Consider the following 22,450-nt stretch of genomic DNA (forward strand, 5'->3'; position numbering starts at 1 on the left):
CTCGCTCTATGTCCCGAGCTCTCTGTCTCATCTTCAGAAACAATTTGTGAGTCCAGAATGCAGCTCTCCCCCGCACAGAGGTTTTGCCTGTATCTAGAAGGCAGCCCTCCCATTCCTGGCTACACGGTGCTCTCCAAAAGAGAGAGTGCTGTGGCAGGATCAGGTCGCTGGACTTCTCCACCCGGGGGCTGTGGGGTCTGGTACGTGTCCTAGACTTTTAATACCGTTAGTATTTCAAAGGAAAGATCCAGACCCTGGCTGTAACCTTGAAGACATTGGCCTTTGGAATCAGGACACTGCCTGGGCCCTCCCCTTTCCACTATGTTCATTTGCCACGCACATGCGCCCGGGGCCTGGCCCAACTGTGCCCGTGCCCGTTCCCCATGGTGTCTCTGAGCCATTTTCTTTTCCTGGCAGGGCTGAAACATCCTACCCACACAGTGCCACCACTAGCGAGGTTGTGGTTTCCTTGTGAGTTGGGAGTGCCCCCTAGCTGACCCTCAGATAGGTTTTCTGAGGCAGCTGCTCTAATGCGAGGAGCTTGTCCAATCTTCATCCAGGGATGGGTTTCAACTGCTTGCCTTCAGGACTGGAGGGCAGCTTCCTATCACCAGGCCACCAGGGCTCCCTTGGATGCCTCAGTGGTAAGGAACTGCACAGCCAAGCTAAAGGTGTGTCATCTGCATTGACCAGCCAGAGTTCTCTTAATGGAACAGGAAACTTGAGAATAAAGAGATCAGCCTTTCAGAAATGTCCATCAACAGTATTGCGATGCAATGAATCAGAAATGTGATTGATTCACGCCTCTTTCAGGCACATGAGAGCATGCCTCGTGCTTCTAGGGCTCTGGGCTGCTGGACAGAGGCCCTCAAACAAGGGTTCGAGCCTGAGTCTCCTGAGGCCCTGCCTGCCAGCCCTCTGGAGACAACGGTGCCCTGAGCTCTCCCGGGGTCCCACCAGCTGCCCGGTGACATCACGGCCCCTCTGTGGCGAGAGGGTCACGAAAGGTGTCGGGGCATCGTTCATGGTTCCCACTTGTTGCCCAGAGCAGGGAGTCTCACTCACCTTACTGGGCTCCAGAGAGAGTTAGTTGGTCACAAGGATGGGATGGTGGCGGGGGGAGGGGAGAATGAGAGTCATAGGATCAAGGGAAGATGAGGTCAGGTGTGGAGGACATCAGACTGGTAGCAGGGGTGCAGGGTCCTCAGGCGCCCCAGCCTCTTGCCTGCATGACCACTGCCACTATCAGTTTGCACCTCCCTGGGAGCACACTCTCCTAAAAACCTCAAAGCGTCGTGGCTATTCAGGTGAAAAAGTGACAAAAACCTATGTGGCCTAGGAATGAACGAATGAAAATCTCATTTCCCTGTCAATGTTTGTGAAAACCACAGTGAAAATGTCTTTTAATAAAAAACAAAAACAAAAAAACTACACAAAAGCCTCACTAGAAAGGACAACGTAGGCTCAGCCTGTGTGAAATATACGTTACATTTTCATTATAAGCATGACTTGGGGAAATTGTTAAAATAGCATGCAGATCTCTGGGGATCCACTGGGCCAATTCGGGCCTGCTCTGTGTTCTTCCTTGCCACTGTTGGGCCTCTCATCTCCCAAACATGATTATCTCCTCCAGCAGTTGACGCCTCCAGATGACGTGTCCAAAACAACCTCGTGTCTAAAATAGCTTAAAAACACTAAAATAGCCTTTCTATGAAGATGGCGCCGAAAGCCAAGAAGGAAGCCCCTGCCCCTCCCAAAACTGAAGCCAAAGCAAAGGCATTAAAGGCCAAGAAGGCAGTCCTGAAGGGCGTCCACAGCCAAAAGAAAAGAAGATCCGCACGTCACCCACCTCCCGGTGGCCTAAGACGCTGAGACTCCGAAGGCAGCCCAAATACCCCCGGAAGAGCGCCCCCAGGAGAAATAAGCTTGACCACTATGCCATCATCAAATTTCCCCTGACCACTGAGTCAGCTATAAAGAAGATAGAAGATAACAACACACTTGTGTTCATTGTGGATGTCAAGGCCAACAAGACCAAATTAGACAAGCTGTAAAGAAGCTCTATGACATTGATGTGGCTCAGGTCAACACTTTGATTAGGTCTGATGGAGAGAAGAAGGCCTATGTTCGACTTGCTCCTGATTATGATGCTTTGGATGTTGCCAACAAAATTGGGATCCAGTGAGCTAATTCTAAATATAAATTTTTCTCACCATAAAAAACAAAACAAAACAAAACAAAAAAACCAGCAACACTAAAATGGTTTATATAGTCATGAGAAACAGACTTTTGATGTTCAATTAAATATATTTTATCATATCCTAAGAAAAATTTTGCCCTACGAATTCAATTTTTATGAGATTACAACCCATTTCTATTCATCACAGGTGGATCCCTGCATCCAGATTATAATGGAAATAGGATGCAATCTACACTTTAATGTTTTGTTTTTAAGCTAGGATCTGTGATAAACTACAAGTCAGGCAAAATTCACATTCATTATTCTGAAAGCCTCTCTGTTATTTTATCACCCGTTTTTCTAATAGGATAGTTTTCTGGGTTGTCAATTTTAATCTGAATACCTGGTAAAAGCTCTGTTCTTGGTTGTACTTGCACTAAATTCTAGCAATATTAAAATGTACTTCATGTTCTTCAGCATTTGAGGCTGAACTGGAGTGCTGCCTAAGCCTCTATATGTCTAAATGTGTTTAAGGCAATGTGCTAGGCAAAGAGGCATGGAACACACCCTGTCCTTAAGCAAGCCACAGTCCTGTTAGGAAACAAATCCACACCAGTATGGACCAGGGAGCTCTGGTGGCCTAGTAAATAAAGAATTGTGATGTTAACCCAAAGGCAGGCAGTTTGAATCCGTCAGCTGCTTCTCGGAAAGAAGATGAGCAGTCCCTTCCTGTATGACTTACAATTTCTGAAAACACCCTGGAGGGTGAGCCATGAGGAAGTGCTGATTCTGTGTCACCTAACAACAACAATTGTGAACCAATCACTGGTGTGAGTGCTGGAGCGAAGGGATAAATAAAGGACTAAAGGGACGTGGAAGAAGGGTGTTGGGTTTTACGTGAATGTGGTATTGAGGTTGGTGGTAAAGTATGAAAGGCTTCAGAGAAGGGCTGGCAACTAAGCTGAGCCCTGAAGGATGAGTAGGATTTTCATAGGTGAGAACACTTGGCAGGACCTGCCAAGAGACAAAAAGGGCCTGAGCAGAAGCCCTGGGGGGCAGAAAAGGGGGTACTTGCAGATATGATGGGTAAGTCTTCTGTGTGGTGTTTGAGGATAGTTAGCAGAGGGTGGTGATGGTGGTGTGTGCTGTTGGGACCGACGCATAGCTGGCCCCCCAGCGGATTTGCAGAGATATTTAATCACACTGGAGAAGCTTGCTCATGGCCAAATCACTCCACGTCGTAAATTTCCAATTAAGGAATGTCATTTTTAAAAAATTAACTAATTTTTTTTCTTTGAGAGAAGCTTTATAAATCATATTAGCTTTCCATACAATCACACATAGGCATTTTGTGTTATAATATTAATTACCATTGGTTAATGTAATTAATTAATTCATCACAATGTCAAATCAACCCCTTTATTGTATTACCTATCCACACAGGTTTTAATTCTTTGGTAGGCACAGCATTGTACGGATGAAAAAACTACTCCCCAAACCCAGAAAACCAGCCAGTAGCGTGTAGAAAAGAAATCATCTGAAGGAAGTATATCCAGTTCGTGAAGTAGCTCAGTGGCAGTGACCAAGGAGATGACAGACCAAGGAGATGACAGATCTGAAAGACCTGGTAGAGGGACAATTTAAAGGACCCAGCGACTAATTAGATTGGCTAGTGGAGAAAAAGAGAAGAGACTCGGATCCTTGGGTTTCATAATGGGTCCCTGAGCAGATCGGGTGGATAACACAGAGGCTGTGCAGTTTTGTAGGAGAATGTGACTTAAGATAAGGATATGTGTGTGGGAGTGCCGCAGAAGATAAAGGTAGAACTTTCCAGAACACAGGTTTTAGAGCTAGAGATGTGGGAATCATCTGTGTCTGTGATGATAAGCTTTGAAATAGTGAGAAATACTATCATCTGTCATACGAAGAAAAAGAAAGAAATAGGAAACAGAGTGAGCCATCTCTATTTAGGCAGTGCTGCTTCTTTCCCTTGATCAGTGTAGATCAATTTACTATTTTCTTCATTTTCATTTTTCTAATTTGAATTTTAGTGTGTGTATATGAAGGATGGGCAATCTCCTCCCGTGCGATTACTGCCACTGACAACCCACTGGAGGGTCAGCTATGAGTTGGTTCCAACTCAACGATATACAACAACAACCTATGTATACATTTATGTATTTATATTGTATGTTGTATTGTATGTGTTATATGTATATGTTATATGTAACATGTATATGTTATATACATTTACATTTTTATATATTTGTATATGTGGAGCTCTGTTTGTGGCCTAGTGGGTAAGGAATTGCATTGCCAATGTAAAGGCAGGTGATTCAAATCCCCAGTGCTCCATGAGAGAGAGGTAGTTTCCTCCCATGCAAATTACAGCCTCTAAAAACTTAACTGCAGGGCCAGCTATGGGCCCATTCCAACTCAGTGATTCCTAACCAAAACGATCTCCATGTGTACACTTATTTAATCCTCAAAGCAATGTAGAGAAGTATTATCTCTTCCTCAATTTACAGATAAGCCAAGAGGGCTGACTCCCTTGCAACTAGCATCTCTGTTGGTTGCCAGCTGGACCTCTGGAGGCCCTCCCTCCAAAAGCCCTTTCACATCTTTAAGAGGGCCACACATGAGTATGGAATGCTCGGGGATCTTGTGGCTTTCTTTTCATCTTAAGTGGGTGTCAACAGAGGGGACTTGCCAAATGAATTGGGGGTCTCCGGTGCAGGAACCGCTAGGATTTGGGCATGCCAGAATTGTAAAATACTGAAATGTATGTCCTTGCCTATAGGCTGAGGGCTGAGGGAGGGACAGTGTGTTGTGAGTCTCTGTTGCCACCTGGACCTTTGGAGGGCCTTTGGAGGCCTACTTTTCAATGTTTTTGTTCAAACATTCTTCTAGGTCATATAGCCTTAGTGTGTCCACTTGCTGTACAGAGGTAACTCATGGTTGCTGTGATGCTGAACATGGTGACTCTGATGTGTCAAATGCGAGAATGGCTACCCATAATGGACAGTGTTTGGTGGATCTCCCTGATTAAAACAAGCTTGGAAGCAGGAGAGGCATCCACTTCTAAAATAGCTTGCCTCTAGAAATCCTATGAACCTGGAGAGAGGATGAAAGTCACACAAGTGTTGATGTCTTTTGTTCACAGGGTCACTATGAGTTGCCTATGACTCAACAGCACTTAACAACAACAACACAATATGTATTTAGGAGCTCTGGTGACATAGCCAATAGGAAATTATGTTACCATGGTGGCTCCTTGAGAGAAGGATGAACAGTTGCCCCTGAGGTTTACAGTTTCAGAAACTCAATGAAGGAACCAACCTAATGGCAATATGTGAGTGAATGAATATGTATTATTAATAGATATCTATTACATTTCAACAATCACCCCAAACATTACCAGCCCTAAAGCAACACATACACTTTGTATAGGAAAACCAGGAACAGCTAACTGGATGATTCTGCTGCAGGGTCCCCAGTGATGTTTCAGGAAAATTATTGGCCTCTGCTGCAGTCATTTGAAGTCTGGATGCTGGCTGCTGAGTGAGACATGCGATGTTCCTTCCACATGGGCTTCTCCATAGTCTGTTTGGGTGTCTTCACAATGTATTAAGTTACCTTCTCCCAGAAGAAGAGGTTCAAGCCAGATAACTATGAAAACCACTACCATGGAAAGCCCAACAATGGAAATCAGACTCCATTTCTGCAATATCGTAATGGTTACACAGTTGAAGCCAGCTGAGTGTCAGAGAGAGCGACAACAACAGGGTATGCAGATCAGGAGGTGGCGACGTGAGGATCTTCCAGCTCTGACCTTGGAGTCTGTCACATCATATGATGTAGGTCACTAATGTATGCATTTTCACCTTTCAAGATTTATGTCTCACTCTAATACAAGTTGAGCTTTTTTCCTTTCAGTATGGTATACTTCAAGCCTGAGTAACATTTTAAAGACATTCCATGGGCATGGTTGAGGCCAATAGCACTCATAAAGATCTAAAATGGTAAACAGAGGTTTGAGCAAAAGTAAACTTAAATGAGGAGGCCTTTAACCAGACTATGCATGCCATTTTCCTTTTGAAATCATTGCCTTAAATTATATCAAATATGTCCTCTGGAAATAATCCAGTGCCGTTTAGGAGAATTCCACACATTTTGGTAGCTACATAAAAAAGAAGAGTGTACATTTCCACTTTGTATTTTAATGTTTTAAAAGACCCGTGGGTTAGCCGGAAAGTGAAAATGAAGTTTACAAGGACTTCCATGTGTTCCGTGAACTCTCGGTAATCAGCTCCATTTATGTTGATGGGTCATAAACTTGATGGGCGGATGGCTGGTCCTCATTGACACACTGCAGTACCAAGACTTAGGCTTCAACACCGTTGCCTATGTGGACCTATAGATATGCTTCTCAAACTCACTGCACTCAGGTTAGTTCTGCATCATAGTGATCGTCCATCAGGTTTCTGAACTGTGCATCTAAGCGGGGAGAGATTGCCCATGTTTCTCCCACGGAGTGGCTATTGGATTTGAACCTACAAAGTGGCTGTTGGATTTGAACCTCCAGAGGCACAAAACCCTTGGTTAGCAGTGCAACACCATGCAGACTATACCACCAGAGCTCCCTCTGTGTGCTGAGTGTCCTATAAAAAACAAATAAACAAACAAAATCCCACTTTGTTACTATTGAGTTCATTCCAAATCATACGACTCCCTGTGTTACAAAGCAGAACAGGTCCGTGGTTTTCTTCACTATAATATTTACAGAAACAGATTACTTGACTTTTTTTCTGTGGTGCAAATGGGTGGGTTTTATCATCAACCTTTAAGTTAGCTGTTGTTAGGTGCTGAGTCGACTACAATTCATAGCGCCCCCGGGAACAACACACCTGAAGCTTGAGCTATCCTGCACCATCCTCATGATCTCTGTCATGCTCAAGCCAGTTGTGGTAGTGACTCTTGTTGTTGTTGTTGTTATGTGTTGTTGAGTTGTTTCTGTCTTACTGTGAAGTGGATTTTCAGAGACACCATATCATACAAGAGGAGATTTCTCTTTCTCCCATGGATTGGCTGGTTGGAATTGAACTGTGTGCCTTTGGGTTGGCAGCACAAATCCTTACCACAAAGCCACCAGAGCTCCCTGTGAATGTTTTTGTTGTTGTTAAGTGCCATTGAGTTGACGGCGACTCATGGTGACCCTAGGCACAACACCTCTGAACCTTGCCCTATCCTATCTGTTTGCACCACAGAAGAAACTTAAAGTGACCTAAAACTTAGCAGAAATCTTTCCTTTTGTTTCCACTCGAGTTGTTTCCTGTCTTGTTGTTCCTTACGATGCCAAGTTTTGTGAACGAATAACCCTACCAGCAGCCTCACCTTCCTCACCCCCCACATGCCTTCCGGTGCTCAGTTACTCTTCTGTACTCCCTGCCCTCTTTGCCAAAACTACTCTCTCACGATCTAACAACCACACAAACTCAACAGCATTTTGTGTTATTGGTCCCTTGGATTTCTTAAAGCACTCTTTGGGATACATATCCATATATTCTGTTCACCTTCCTTGAGTTCTGCCTCTTTTTTCTGACTTTTAATAATTTTGAATCATGAACCAAAGTAATAATAGTAAACTGATAAGAATAGATACTGCTCTTGATCTCAGACAAATGGGAAAGATGAAGTGTGAACAACGACGTATATGAACTTTATAAATAAAACAGTATAAATATTTTTTTAAAAAGTAAAATAAAATAAATATTAAAAAAGTAGTGATTTTGTGTTCTTGATGTCTGCTCTCAGCCCAGTCCTCAGCACTATTGACCTAAAATTACCCCAGTCCCTCAGCTTAAGCCATCTCTTGAATATGTCTGTATCCTTGTCTGTAATTTTTATTCTGATGAATCTGAAGCTCCGAATCCCTGAAGCACTTCAGGCCCCCATCACATTTTATCAATGCACCACCAGGCTCAGTCATCTAGGTTACCTTGTTTTACCCTTTCTTTCTGTGGATCTCTGACTTTGTAAATCCTTGAACCTATCATCTCTGCCTTTTCCCTGTCTCTTGCATTTATACCAACATCTAAACAAAATTAGCATAACATTGTTTGTGAAAATACCTCCCAGGAAGGAGCAGCCAGCCAATAAATGCAGAAGGCATGCATTACTTGTGTAGGAAATATAGCCTTACACGTCTCCCTATTATCCCTCTGTGATCTAGTCTATTTGTTCATTATTTCTTGCCTAACCTCTAAGATAATTCTCTTTCTCTTTAGTATATAGGTGGCCTCCCATTCACATTACTACCAACCATATGTTTTTTAAGGGAAGAATTGCTCTGCATATTTTATCTTTGTAATATATCCTGAGTGGAATGTTGCAGTGAGTAATTTGCTGATGTTAAGTTCTTAGATGTTCACTTAAAGATGTTTAGTTTTGGTTGAATGGGAGAGGAGAACAAAAGAACAAGGGGAGAAAAAGAAGACATAAGGAAACAATGGTGGAGGGTGGATGGAGATCGAAGGGGGGAGGGAGAGGGAGCAGAGATTAGCAGGGTGAGGAGAAGGTGAGGTATGTACAGCAAGGATTCAGTAAGACTTTTAAAATAAAGACATTGTATAATTATAATTAATGCTATAAAACAAAATATGTATGAGCGATGGAATGAAAACCAATAAAAAAGACATTCAGTGTTATAATTTCCTGTTCAAAGCACTGCTGCTATATATATCAGTCAATGCTGAAAAGTTTTTGCTTTTAAATTTGTTAAAGTTAATATTTCATGAGTTCTTTGTTTTTCAATGCAGCATAGTATTCCATTGTGTGGCTATACCACAGCTTCTCTAGCCACTCGTTTGTTGATGGGTACTTGGGTTGTTTCCAACTCCTTGCTATTGTGAAGAAACCCCAGAGGACATTATGCTAAGTTAAATATCTCAGTCACAAATGGACAAATACTGCATAATGCCACTGTTGTAAAATGGGACTGACTTCGGGGTTGGGGGGAACCTAAGAAAAGAGGGATAAATGTGCATTAAAACAGATGAGAGAGAGAACTTTTAAAAAGGAATATAAGATTAGGTATTATTTTCATAACAAGACTACAGAAAAGAAATGCTTATTAAAGTGGACTGTGGACTGGGAGGGGCTTGTATAATAATGAAAGATTTTTTTTTTTCGTCAAAGAGAAAACTGAATTGGTGGGGAGGGGTGGGCAGGGAAGAAAATGTGCAACAATGAATGAATATGGAAAAATCAAATGGAAAGAATATGCTGTAAAAATATATATATTGCTGTAAAAATATATATATTGCATTAAAAATCATTTAATTAAAAAATTGTTAATCTTGTTTTAAAAAAGTCTTCTATTTGCATCAGAACTAACTTACCAATGAAATAAACAGAAGACAATTAATTCCACCATGAGGCAGCTTCTGTCTATTCAAGCTCTTACTGCAAACTCTGACCTTGGTCCCCCCCCCCTTTTTTTTTAACTCCTTTTGCTCAAGTAACCTTGTCCTCTTTGGTCCATATCATGTCCTTCACCAAGAATCAGTCTTTTTAGCCTGTTTCAGAGCCCTAAGATCCTAGGTATCCCCAAAGTCTATATCAAATATTTACAGATCTCCCCTCCATTCTTGACACAATGTCTTAGTTCTCTCATATTTTTAAACAATCCTATCTGTGAGGCACCTCTTTCTCCCATGGTTCATTGTTGCCTGTTAGAAGCCAGGGTCTTATTTCATTCAATTCTTTCCTGCCACAACAGTTTATATGAAGATTTGTACCTTGTAGGTTTATTGTTGGAGACTAGGGTGTAGATGTTACTCACAATTAATTAGCTAATTGGATTTGGCCCCATATTTTAAGTGGCCTTAGGGAGGGTGGCATTTTTTGATCTCTCAATAAAACAGGCTTGGAAACAGGAGTGGCATTCACTTCCAGAAAATGCTTGTCTTTGGAAAGTCTATGAATTTGGAGCAAATATTAAAGTTTTGTGTTCAAGACTTTCATTCATTGGGTTGCTGTGGGTCGTCTACGACTCTACGGCACTTAACAACAACAAATGACTCTTGCTTACAAAAATTTTTAAAACATGAAAGCATTTTTAAATGAATGTTTGCTTATTTTTTTTTCTTTTATAAATTTATTTGAGAGGATTCTTCAATCTCAGTCAGCTCTAGGGCATGTTGGGCCTGGCTGAAGTAGCACTTGGCTGGTGCTTGGAATCTTCTGGAAACAGGGCTTACTTAGTTGTTAGTGACTTCTTTTTCTCACAACCTCATGGTGTCATTGTTCTGTAACTTCTCATTTCAGGGGGAGCAAAGAAGAAAAGAGAACAAAAGGCAACTTCAGGTAAGAGTTTGTTTGGCTTTATTTCCTGCTTTCATTTTCATCTCTTATAAAAATTTATTTTAATAAAATGTTTAAAAGTTCATGTAAAAAAAGTAATACTTCATGGCCTCTAGTGTGATCAATAAGAAGTTGACAAGAATGAATTCATATAATTTAGCATTTGATATTTCCTGTCTCTCAATAGTACCTTTCCTAGTCTGTCTTTTTGTTCAAAAGAAAACAAGAATAATGTTTCATTATCACAGCGGCCAATTTAAAAGTAAATTTTACAAACTCCACTCTCAGCATATGGAAGTTGGGAACTGACAACCAGTTTATTTTCCCAAATCTCTATGAAGCACAATTCTTCTTCTTAACACTGTGTCATTGTTGTTCTGCAGTGTTGGCTACAACACTGGTTAAGAATCTTTACAGGTTTGAGAAATATTGAACGTTTTCATATGTAAATGTCCTGTGTATTCAGAAGTCAGTGATGCATGACACAGTGCCTTAACCGTTGATGTTGCTCCTCTTATTGTGTGCTATCAAGTCATTGTCAACTCATGGTGACCCTATACGACAAGGTAGAGTTACCCTTAGGATTGCTTACACTGTAGTTTTTGTGAAAGCAAATAGCCACATCTTTTCTTCAGTAGTCCCACTAACGGCATTGAACTACTGGTGTAATAGTTAGCAGTCAAACTTTTAACCACTGCACCGCTATAACTCCTACCATCACACAAAGTTGCTATTAGGTGCCGTCGAGTCAACAACTCGGTGACACTACAAACAATGAAACTGAACCCTGCCCTGTCCTGTGCCATTTTCATCATCTCCAATATACATGAGCCAGTTATTATAGTCACTGTGTCAATCCATCTCCTTAAGAGTCTTCCTTTATTTCACTGACCCTCCACCTTTCCAAGCATGATGTCCTTTTACAAGGACTGGCCCCATCTAACAACAGGTCCAAAATATGTGAGTTGAAATTTCACTATCTTTACTTCTAAGAAGCACCCTGGTTGTACCTCCTCCAAGATGAATTCATTCGTTCTTTTGTCCAAAAGACATTCAGTACTCTTCTTCAACACTGTCACTCAAAGGCATCCATTCCTCTGTTATTGTTAGTTGTTGTCCAACTTTCAAATGCATATTAAGTAATTGAAAAGACCATGACTTTGATCAAGTGCACCTTAGTGTTTGACATCACTGCTCTTCAGCCCCTTGAAGAGGTCTCTAGCAGCAAGGTTTCTCAATGCAATGCATAGTTTGATATCTTGAGCTTATGGATTGCGGATCCAAGTAATATGAAATCACTGGCAATTTCTATTTTATCTCCCTTACGATATTGTTTATTGGCCCAGTAATGAGACTTTTTGTTTTCTTTTTGTTGTTGTTGTTGTTCAGAATGTTTTTATTGTTAGTAGGTGCCATGGGGTTGAGTATGACCCATAATGACCTTATGAATAACAGATCTGAACCTTATCCTATCCTGTACAATCCTCACACTTTCTGACATACTAGAGTCCACTGCAGCAGGCACTGTGTCTATCGGTCTGGTTGTGTTTTCTTGATATTGAACTGTAATCCATATTGAAGGGTGTAGTCTTTGACCTTCTGCAGCAAGCTCTACAAGAACTCCTCACTTTCAACAAACAAGGATGTGTCATCTGCAAAAGGCAGGTTGTTGATGAGTCTTCCTCCAGTCCTGCTGCCCACATTCTTCTTCTTAAAGTCAAGCTTCTTGAATGATTTGCTCTGTGTTCGGATTGAATAGAAATGGAAAGTGAATACAGTCCTGACACACACCTTTCTTGATTTTAAACCATGCTCAGAGTGTTACATGGTCTGTTAAGATGGCAGCTTCCTGGTCTAAATATATGTTCAGCATGAGCACAATTAAGTCTTCTGAGATTCCTATCCATCAATGTTTACTGGATAAAGTATAAATAATATTTTCCATTTTGATGACTTGATTTTTTTTTTTTACTTGAAAACCCAATAGAAAAATTTTACTTTCCAAGTACATTTCTGCATAGGGTCTGTGTTCCAGAACATGATTCCTAAATATTGACAATTATCATTGGTAATTCTCACGTAGCATGTGTAACTGACCACTACCTTTCCTAAGTTACCCTAAGCCCTCTATTCCTATAGACACCTATCACTCTCAACTATTCTCATCTTTCAACTTTATTTTTTGTCTGTTGAATAAGGTATTAAGTGTGCTTCCAAACAGTGGAGTCATCGCAGGACAAGAATCTATATTAATAAAATAATCATGTAAACAACTTAAGCCCATCTCTTCTCTTCTTCCCAACATGAGCATTCATCTCAGACTAGCAGATAAGTTAGTGTTTGCACAGTTAACCTGATAAATGTTATTGTGTGTATCTTCTTTGTGACGCTTTTAAAACCTAATCGTGGCTACAGACAGAAACAGACACATGCATTGTGATGACAAAACTTGTCCAGTCTCACAAATGTGATTACATCCATTTTGGACCTTTGAAAGAAAATTACTAGAACTGGTTAAAAAAGAAAAAGAAAAGAAAAAAATGATCCTGTAGGTACCAGCTTTTTAAATTACAGAAATGTCATAGTTTGAAAGAAAGTTAAATTGGTCTAAGTGTTAAACTAGATGTCCCCTTAAGTTCCCTCATGCCATTCTCATGAAGTCTTAAAAATCTGAGACCAAGGTGGCTCAGGTGAAGCAAGAATACCGATGTCTTCATCTTGTGCTGACTTCTTTCCAGTTCTCTGTTTTTCCTGTCCCTGTTTATTCCCCTCCAAGTGCTAGTCATGTTGACATTCAATTCTGTTTTTCACTTGCCAAATATTTTTCAACACTTAGAGCATCTTTATGAGTCACTAGCAAATTTTAAAACTTTTCAGGGAGCTCTGGTAATGAATAGGGTTTTGTGCTGCCCACACAAAGATGGTTCACATCCCCCAGGGACACCATGGGAGAAAGACGGTCAGTCTCCTCCCATACTGTTCACAGCATTGAGAATGCTCCCAAATGGCCACCTATGAGTTGGTTCCTACTGGAGGACAAGAAACAGAGATTGTCATTTTGGTGAAAGTTTACACAGCAAATTGGGTTTCCTTTTAACAATGCATACAAACTTAACATTTGTGACTTTGATTATAATTCTCACAGTTTAACAGCACTTTATAATTTAATCCTCTATACATTTACCACTTCTAGTCATCTTTCCCACCCCACCCCCCACACACACACCCCGGGAAGCTCTGGTGGCCTATTGTTAAGAAGTTAGGTTGCCAACCCAAAGGCAGGTAAATCCACTAGCTTCTCCTTGGGAGAAAGATTGGCAAGCTCCTATCCTTTAATTTACAGCCTCTGAAAACCGACTGAAAGATTAGCAGAAACTCACTGAAACGGTATGAGTCAGTTCCAGCTTGATATTACACAACAACATCCTGCTTTTTGAGCTTGATCCCTTAGCAAATACTCCTCCCTTGAGGTTTTATGGATAATTGTGCTAAGGAGTGCGTACCACCCTGATATTATTGTTTACATTCTAGCCTTGACTACTATTTGACTAAAAGTTGAGCCATAGGAGTAATTTCAGTTCCAGACTTGATCAATATTCTAAGGGATTTCAGGGATTCCTCCAGTATGTCATACCAGTTGTTTTTGTGTTGATAGGCGCCCTTGAGTGGAGTACGACTCATAGCAATTGTATAAACAACAGATACGAACCCTGTACTAACCTATGCCGTTCTTATCATCTCTGACACACTTGAGCCTATTAATAGCTGCAGTCCCTGTGTCTGCACATGCCATTTAGGGCCTTCCTGTCTTTCGCTGGCCCTCCACCTTTCCAAGCATGATATCCCTTTCCAACAATCAGCTTCCCAAGCTCTGGTGGCCTAGTGGCAAGAAGCTGTACTGCAATCCCAGAGGTGCATGGTTCGAACCCACCAGATGCTCTGCTGGAGAAGGAGGAACAATCTCCTCCTGTACCAATCAAATCTGATTTGATGGTACACACACACCCACACAAAATAATAACATTTAAAAAAAAAGAAACAGCCTCCACTAGCAACAGGGCCCAAAGTATGTAAGACAGAATTTCATTATCCTTGCCTCCAAGGATCATTCTGTCTGCACTATTTCCAAGATATATCTGTTTGGGTTTCTTGGCAGTTCATTAGATATTCACATTAGTTGGCCTGGTCTGTTTCATGATTTTGAGTTTTCTTCTACATTTTTCTCCTACTCTATCCATAACCTCCTTTTATGACCCCTTTCAGAGTTGTCAGTTGTAGTAGCAGCTCTTGCGGTCATGGAGCCTGGGGTTTGTGCACCTCACTAGTTGTTGGGACCAATCATTTCCATGCATCTTTGATTCTCTTCATTTTCTTTGTTCCAAGTACGGAGAGACCAGTAGTTTTACTATAAAGAAACAAAACAAAACCCTGGCAAGCTTTGAAGATGCCTGACCCTCCTGACCAAAAGTAGAATATAGAACATTTGCTTTTGTGGATTATATTATAGCAATTGATTTGAATGATTCCTTGAACTGGTCTTGAGGTCCCAAGCCCAATGACTAAATTCCCTCAAGAAACTCAATGGCTCTATGGCTAAGAAGTTTAATAACTTTTAAGCCTGTGTGATTTACTATAGTCAAGTATATGATTACAGCACATGTGGATAAACAGCTTCTCTCTCTCTGTCTCTCTCTCTCTCACACACACACACACACACACACACACACACGAAGATGAATCCAGATTGCATTATGTCTGTAGATCATATCGTATTTGAGTAGTCTGGGCATTTTCACAGTGCTTTATCTTCCTGGCTATGAGCGCAGTGTACAGTACCAGTATTTTTCTGAAGGGAAAAATAGTTAACTTTCTGAGAAAACTCTCTATAGTTGAACAGCCAGCTCACACCACATGATTCACAGTTTGTCGGCGTATTGGATTTCCAAGACATAGAGATTTTCCTTGTTAATTCAGGGGTGAACAATGACTGGAGCTCAAGGTTTCCTGATTATTACAAAAAGTAAACCATGCCTCTAGAAAAAATAAAAGTACAACTACCCACCAAATTGATATTTTAAAGATACTCCAAGTAACCAATTTGATACATAGCCTTTTTAATTGTTGATATTATGTATCCCTGAGTCAGAATTAACCCATAGCTGACCCTTTAGGGAGTTTTCAGAGGCAGTAACTGCATTGGAGGAGACTGCCCATCTTTCTCTCATGAAGCAGCTTGTGGATTTGAACTGTATGCCTTTGGGTTGGCAGTGCAGTTCCTTACAATTAGGCCACCAAAACTCAAAACTATCACCATGTTCAGCTTGTGATACCAGTCTGTCTGCTTGTTTCTTTATACAAAACATATGCCTAAATTATCACAAGGAACAGAATGAGTGTCCCTGCTTCTCACTTACTGTTGGGCCTTTTTGTATCATTTTTTTTCCTGTCTTTCCTGATTTTTATGTTGTCGGCTAGATTAAAACAACGAGTACACGTTCTCTTGATTAGCTGAATCCATTCTTACTGTGGAAGATCATTGTAATTAAGAGACCCAGAACCTTGTTCTGTCTCTCTATCCTATGGCGCTAAATGTAATTAAAATAAAAGAATTTAGTTGAAGTCATACAGTGACTTAACATAACAGTGTGGTTAGTTGTGCTTGAATCAGCTCTAGTTCTTCCTGATCCCATGTGTTAACACACTGAGATGTTGCTCAAGTTCTGTGCCATCTTCATTGTCATTGGCACGTTTGAGTTCAGTATTACAGAAAGTATTTGATCCATCTCATTGAGGATTTCTCTCCTTGTCACGGGTGCTCTACTTTACAAGACATTATGTCTTTCTTCCCCAATGATTAGTGCTTCCCAGTAACACATCTAAGATAATCAAGTTAAAGTCTCACCTAGCATCCTGTACTTTGTAAGGTTTTCACTGACTAAATTTTGGAAGTCAATCATTGAGCATTACTTTTCAGTCTGTATTAATCTGGATTATCTGCCAAAACCTATTGACTGTGCTAGTATTTGAAAGACTAGTGGTATAGCTTCCAGATTCAAAGTAAGATGCAAACCATCACGGTGTAAGAAAATGACTGATGAGTGATGGGCAAGTTGTTGTTGTTGTTGTTGTGTGCGATCGAGTCGCTTGTGACTCAAAGCGACCCTATGTACAATAGCCCTAAACTCTGCTCTGTCCTGTGCCATTTACACTGTCTCCAATATACCCATGCCGATTACCACAGTCACTGAATCAATCCACCTCATAGAGGGCCTTCCTTTCCTGCACTGTCCCTCCACCCTCCCAAGCATGATGTCCCTCTCTAAGGACCAGTCTGTCCCTCCTTACAACATGTCCAAAGTATGTCAGACAAAGCCTCAGAATCCTTACCTCCAAGGAGCCACCCAGTTTAACTCTCTCCAGAATGAATCCGTTTGTTTTCCTAGCAGTCTGTGGTACCCTCAACACTCTTCTCCAGCACCACAGTTAAAAGGCATCAATTCTCCTTCTATCCTTGCTAGTCGTTATCCAATTCTCTGATGCATAACAAGTGATTGCAAAGACCATGGCCTGTATCAGATGCACCTTAGTCTCCAGAGAGACACCATTGCTCTTCAGAACTTTGGAAAGGTCCCTAACAGCAGACTTTCCCATCGCAATACATCTTTTAATTTCCTGGCTACTGGTGCCAAGAGTGTTAACCCCACAATAAGGGATATATCTTTCACTTTTTCTGTAAAATGCTCGGATATTTCTCTAAATCTGAACATTCAGATTAAGACAGACTGAGAAGAAGGCTTGGCCATACACTTCTGAAATAGCAAGCCTCTGAAAACCCTATGTATGGTGGACAAGTAGACAGTGATATTCCCCATTAAGTCCTCCATTTCTCAGTGTTTGGTTGAGTAAGACTCTTGAAGAATCTTAAACTAATATGCAAATTTCACAGAGGAAAATGTCATCTTCAGAATAGGAAATTTCTTCCTAACAAATAAAGTTCACTAAAACTGTCCTGAGCTGGTTTTTTTTTTGTGAAATTTTGTCAGTAAAGGTGTACACAGATTAAACTATCTTAAGGGATGTGAAGAAGAGATTAATAAAGCAGAGAAAAGGTTGCGTGGATGATTGCAGAGGATCTTCCCAGTTTTTGGTCTATGTTTCTACTTACTTTATTGAAAGGGCTGGACTGTATGTGGATGAATCAATACTACAGAAGAACCGTAAGTGGCTCACATGCCATATATAATTGAATGAATGGTGTCTCAGAGCTTACACTAATTTAGTTTGAACCAAGTTGCTCAGTAGAGCGTATAGGTAATAGGACTTAGACTATTGAACAAAATTTCTCTACAGCCTATTTGGTTTTCTTTGGAGAGAATATTGTTCTGCACTGTGATTACAGCCTTGGCTGTAGTTTAAATATGATGGTGCATAAGCAAGGAATAAGTTACATGGAAATAGGTACCGCTTGTTCTCGTGTATTGCCATTTCTGAGAAACAGTTCAATGTGTGTGTGTGTGTGTGTGTGTGTGTGTGTATAAATATATATTTCCCCCTTTGACACTGAGCTTGGAAACTCAAGCCGCTTTCTTAAAATATACCCTGGTAACACCCAATAAAGTTCCTTTTAACACACACACACACACACACACAAAATATACTCTGGTAAGTCAAAGATAAATAGGCCTATCTGACTTGGTAAATAACATTAAGAGCATAGTGCGGTGCAATGATCAATGTGATGCTGCCAACCCAAACTGCATGCCTTTCTGGCGATTTGAATCTCACAGTGACTTTGAGGGAGAAAGATGAGGTATCTCCTCCCATGTGACTTAAAGCTGTGGAAATTGGATGATGGTCAGCTATGAGTTGGTTCTTCAACTACTAATTCAGTGGCAATGGAGTTTTGGGTTTGGGAATTTTTTTTATGAGTAATGTGTAATATTAGAAGGAAAGTTATCTTTTTGCCCTTAATTGTTCAAACACTCAATTTCATCACCAGAAGAAAAAGAAAGGGGAGGGGGGAGGGAAGGTCGGAAGTTCTGGAAGTAATTATTCATATACTACTCATTACTTTTGTGTCTGAACTGACTCATAACTGACCTTCCTTTGCGATTGCTGAGGCTGTGAATCACACAGGAGGAGACAGCCCGTTTTTCTCCCTCAGGGTGGCTGGTGGATTTGAACTGCCAGAGAGAAGCATCCTTTGGGTTATCAGCACAGCTCCCTATAGACTAGACCACCAGAGCTCGTATTTTAAATAAAAACTCTAACAAGTTGAAGTACTTTTATCTTACTGTAAGTTAGACGTATTTCTTTTTAATGGAACTTATGGTGTTAACAAGCAATGAAACATAAAATACAAAGAATTATTAATGCAGGGAAAGGTCCTTCACAAATTATTGTTTAGAAGAAGATATATTAAAAGGCTTACTGAGGTAGACTTAGAGAGAAGCCGTTTGTCAAAAAAATATTGTTCGAGTTTTTCCAAGAAAGAAGACACTTCTAAATTCAGTTAGGAGTATAATAAGGAGTAGTCCTAGTGAGCCAGAGAATGGAGTTATCGGAGTTCGTAATGAGTATTTTTAAGTGGAGTTGCAGACTTTTCATTTGTGACATTAGAGCATCCTTGAAGTTAGAAATGTTTTGCTCCTTTGCATAATTTGAAAAAAGTTAACTGCTAAAAAGGAACAATATTCTCTTTTTCCCTCCTCAACTCAAAAGGTGAAATTTATTATTGGAAAATCAGCAAATGGGAGAACGTCTGCTTTGTGAGCTGAGTTTCCTGGTGCGAACATTTGACTGGGCTTTTCACATTCTTGAATTGTTCTAAAACAGCAATCGCACCTCCATTTCAAATCTTTTCCACACACATTGAACGTGCAGTCATTCAGAACTTTAGGGTTTGGGGTTGGTTTGGGTTTTTTTTTTTTTTAAAAAAGGAGTTAAAGAAATGCTGAATAAATTCTTCCATCTGTTCATGAATAACATGTTTGCTTTCTTACATTTTATTCATTTATTGAATGCAAATTTCCAAAAGCATGCATATTTAGCATGAGTTTTTCTCTGTGGTATTGCTGGTTTTGAAGGGTTTTTTACCACAGACCCTATACCATATCAAAAATCTCCAAAAGTGCATAAGACCTCTAACTTGCTGTGGTTTTAATACTTGTGACCAACAAGAGTTGACTCATGGAAACTCCATGACTAATGTGATCAAGCCATTATAATTCATAATTTTCACTAGTTGATTTTTCAGAAGTAAAATCCTAGTCCATTTTAAGACTGGAAACTCCTGTGAAACCTTTTTATCAGCATAGACATTACCAAGCCTGCTTGAAAGATGAGTGATGTTCAAGTTTGAGGTACATTGTCTGGGAATTAAATATCCTCTTTCTAAACTTATACAGAGCACAGGTGACCTAGCGATAAAGGAATTGTGCTGTCACCCGGAAGGCAAGTGATTTAGATCAGCTTCTCTACAGGAGAAAGAAGGGAAATCTTTCTCTCTGCCATTTATAGCCTCTAAAAGTGCTGGAGGGTCGGCTGTGAGCTGGTGCTGGCTTGATGATACGTAACAACATTTGCAAACCCTTAGATTGTAGTTGAATGATAGTGGTATTCACTGGACTTCCTTGTATGTGTATAGATATTATCCTGTCACTGACAATATTGTACTTCAAGACAGATCTAGCAATGACTTTTTTTAACTATGAAAGCAACTCCATTTTTCCTCACTTTTTCATCTCCAGAGTAATATATCATATGGTCATCTGACTCAAAATGCCCCATGCCAGTCCATCTCATCTCACCAATGCCTAGTATGTCAATATTTATGCGTTCCATTTCTTCCTTAACAATATCTAATTTTCCTACATTCATGGTTTTCACATTCCATGTCCCAATCACCAGTGTCTGCTTACAACTGTTCCTCTTCCTTTGTATTTCCATACTTGAAAACTCAACCTCCTTTGCCATTTCTGTTATCTAAATGTGTTCTGTTGTACCTAGGGTTTTCAGAGGCCTGCTATTTCAGAAGTGGATGGCCAATCCTTCTTCCTAGTCTGTCTCAATGTGAATGTTCAGATTTAGAGAAGTATTAGACAGACCAGCAAGTTAAAGGTATATCCCTTATTACGGAGTTCGAATCAAGATTCTTCTTTGCCACTGTTGGGCCTCTCCTCTCCCAAACATAATTATCTCCTCCAGCAGTTGATGCCTCCAGATGACGTGTCCAAAGCAAATAAGTTGGAAATGTCCTGTATTCATTGGCCAATTTTCAGAGAGATTGTCAGGTTCTCCTTTGCAATCTGTTTTAGTCTAGAAACTCTGCTGAAACTTTCCATGATGCATAGCCCTGCTGGTATTTGAAATATCAGTGGCAGAGCTTCTTCCAACATCATAGCAACACTGAAGCCAACACCTCATGAAAAATTGACAGATGAGTGGTGGGAGTTTATTGAGGCTCTTTATTGCTATTCACTGCTTTCTATTCCACTTTCAAAATAATCTAGTAAAATTTCTTTGTAGTTAACTTCTTAACAATTAGAAAAGTAGACACGTGCTGCGTAAGTACTTTGTTACAAAAAAAAAAATCTAAGGGGAGGTTTATGCACAGATAAATTCATCCAGGAATGGGAAGAGAAATAGAAATGAGTAAAAATTAGTAAATTGACAATAGATATACTAAGATGAATGAAAGATGATATACGATAAAAGAATAATCAGTGCAGAATAATCAGTGCAAGAGTGCTGTTATCACTTAAAAAAAAGGAAGACAGAGAGGTATAGAAAGATTAATAGAAATCGGAATTACAGGTAGGAAATGGGAAAAGGGACCTTGTGAGTATTAAAATTAATGTTCTAGGAAAAATATAGAAAATAGAATTGAAACACAAATGGGCATTTGAACAGCTATGTTCATAGCAGCATTATTCACAATAGCAAGAAAATAGAAACAGCCCAAATAGCCATCAACAAATGAATGGATTAAGAACCTGTGGTACATTCACACAATGGAATACTATGCAGAACTCAAGAGTAATAATATCATGAAATATACAGCATGAGACAGTTGAGTGAACTAACTCAACCTTACAAGGACAAATAGTGCATAAGACCATTATTATAGAAATAGAAGGATAACTAGTAAGATGTGGATAAAATTCAAGGAGCGAGAAAAAGAGGGCAGAGGAGTTGAAGGTGGGGTGGCAGGTAAATCACAAGGCTGCAAAGTTTGGTAAATGAAGGCAGAGGGCGAACGAACTAGGAGAGATCCAGCAGGGAGCTGAAGCGATGGGGTGATAGTGAGCAGAGGTCAATGGTGATTAATTTAATAAGACATAATGTATTGGAATGATTGTATGAAACACAATGCGAATGGAGGAATGCGTGAAACATGATGTTTATTAATTTTGTACGCAAGCCAATATAAAACAACTTTTTAAAATATGTGTATAAATGTCAAATTAATTTGCTTTGTAGGGATTGATTCCGTCATTGGTCACTGGGGTAATAGGCATAGGTGTGTCAGAGACAATAAGATTGGCAAGGAATGGAGCAGGATTTAGGGCTATTGTACATAGGATCACTATGAGTTACAAGCCACTCGATGGCACATAACAACAACAGCAACAAACTTTCACTCAGATCACAATAAAAAAGAAGGAACGGAAAACTGGACTACTGAGATGCAGAGACACTCGCCTTAGCACTAAGTTAGTGGCATGATGTGCTCTGTTGTTGTTGTTGTTATGTGCCGTCGAGTCGTTTGCGACTCATAGCCACCCTATGCACAACAGCCCTAAACCCTGCTCTATCCTGCGCCAACCACACCACCTCTGACACACACATCCCTATTACCCCAGACACGGAATCAATCCATCTCATAGAGGGTCTTCCCCTCCTGCG

At 40.3% G+C, this 22,450-nt stretch overlaps 1 protein-coding gene across 1 annotated transcript in view; it reads left to right on the forward strand.

Moving 5' to 3' along the window:
- Positions 1-22,450, forward strand: part of CHST9 (carbohydrate (N-acetylgalactosamine 4-0) sulfotransferase 9) — a 365,249-nt gene that overhangs the window by 126,665 nt on the left and 216,134 nt on the right. The window contains exon 2 of the mRNA XM_006895030.1: positions 10,508-10,546. Coding sequence (XP_006895092.1) covers positions 10,508-10,546 — 39 coding nt within the window. The remainder of the gene's footprint in view (positions 1-10,507; positions 10,547-22,450) is intronic.

The sequence above is a fragment of the Elephantulus edwardii genome, unplaced genomic scaffold (genome assembly GCF_000299155.1).
Source record: "Elephantulus edwardii isolate Elephantulus edwardi_28Jun2011 unplaced genomic scaffold, EleEdw1.0 scaffold00155, whole genome shotgun sequence".
NCBI classification, from domain to species: Eukaryota; Metazoa; Chordata; class Mammalia; order Macroscelidea; family Macroscelididae; genus Elephantulus; species Elephantulus edwardii.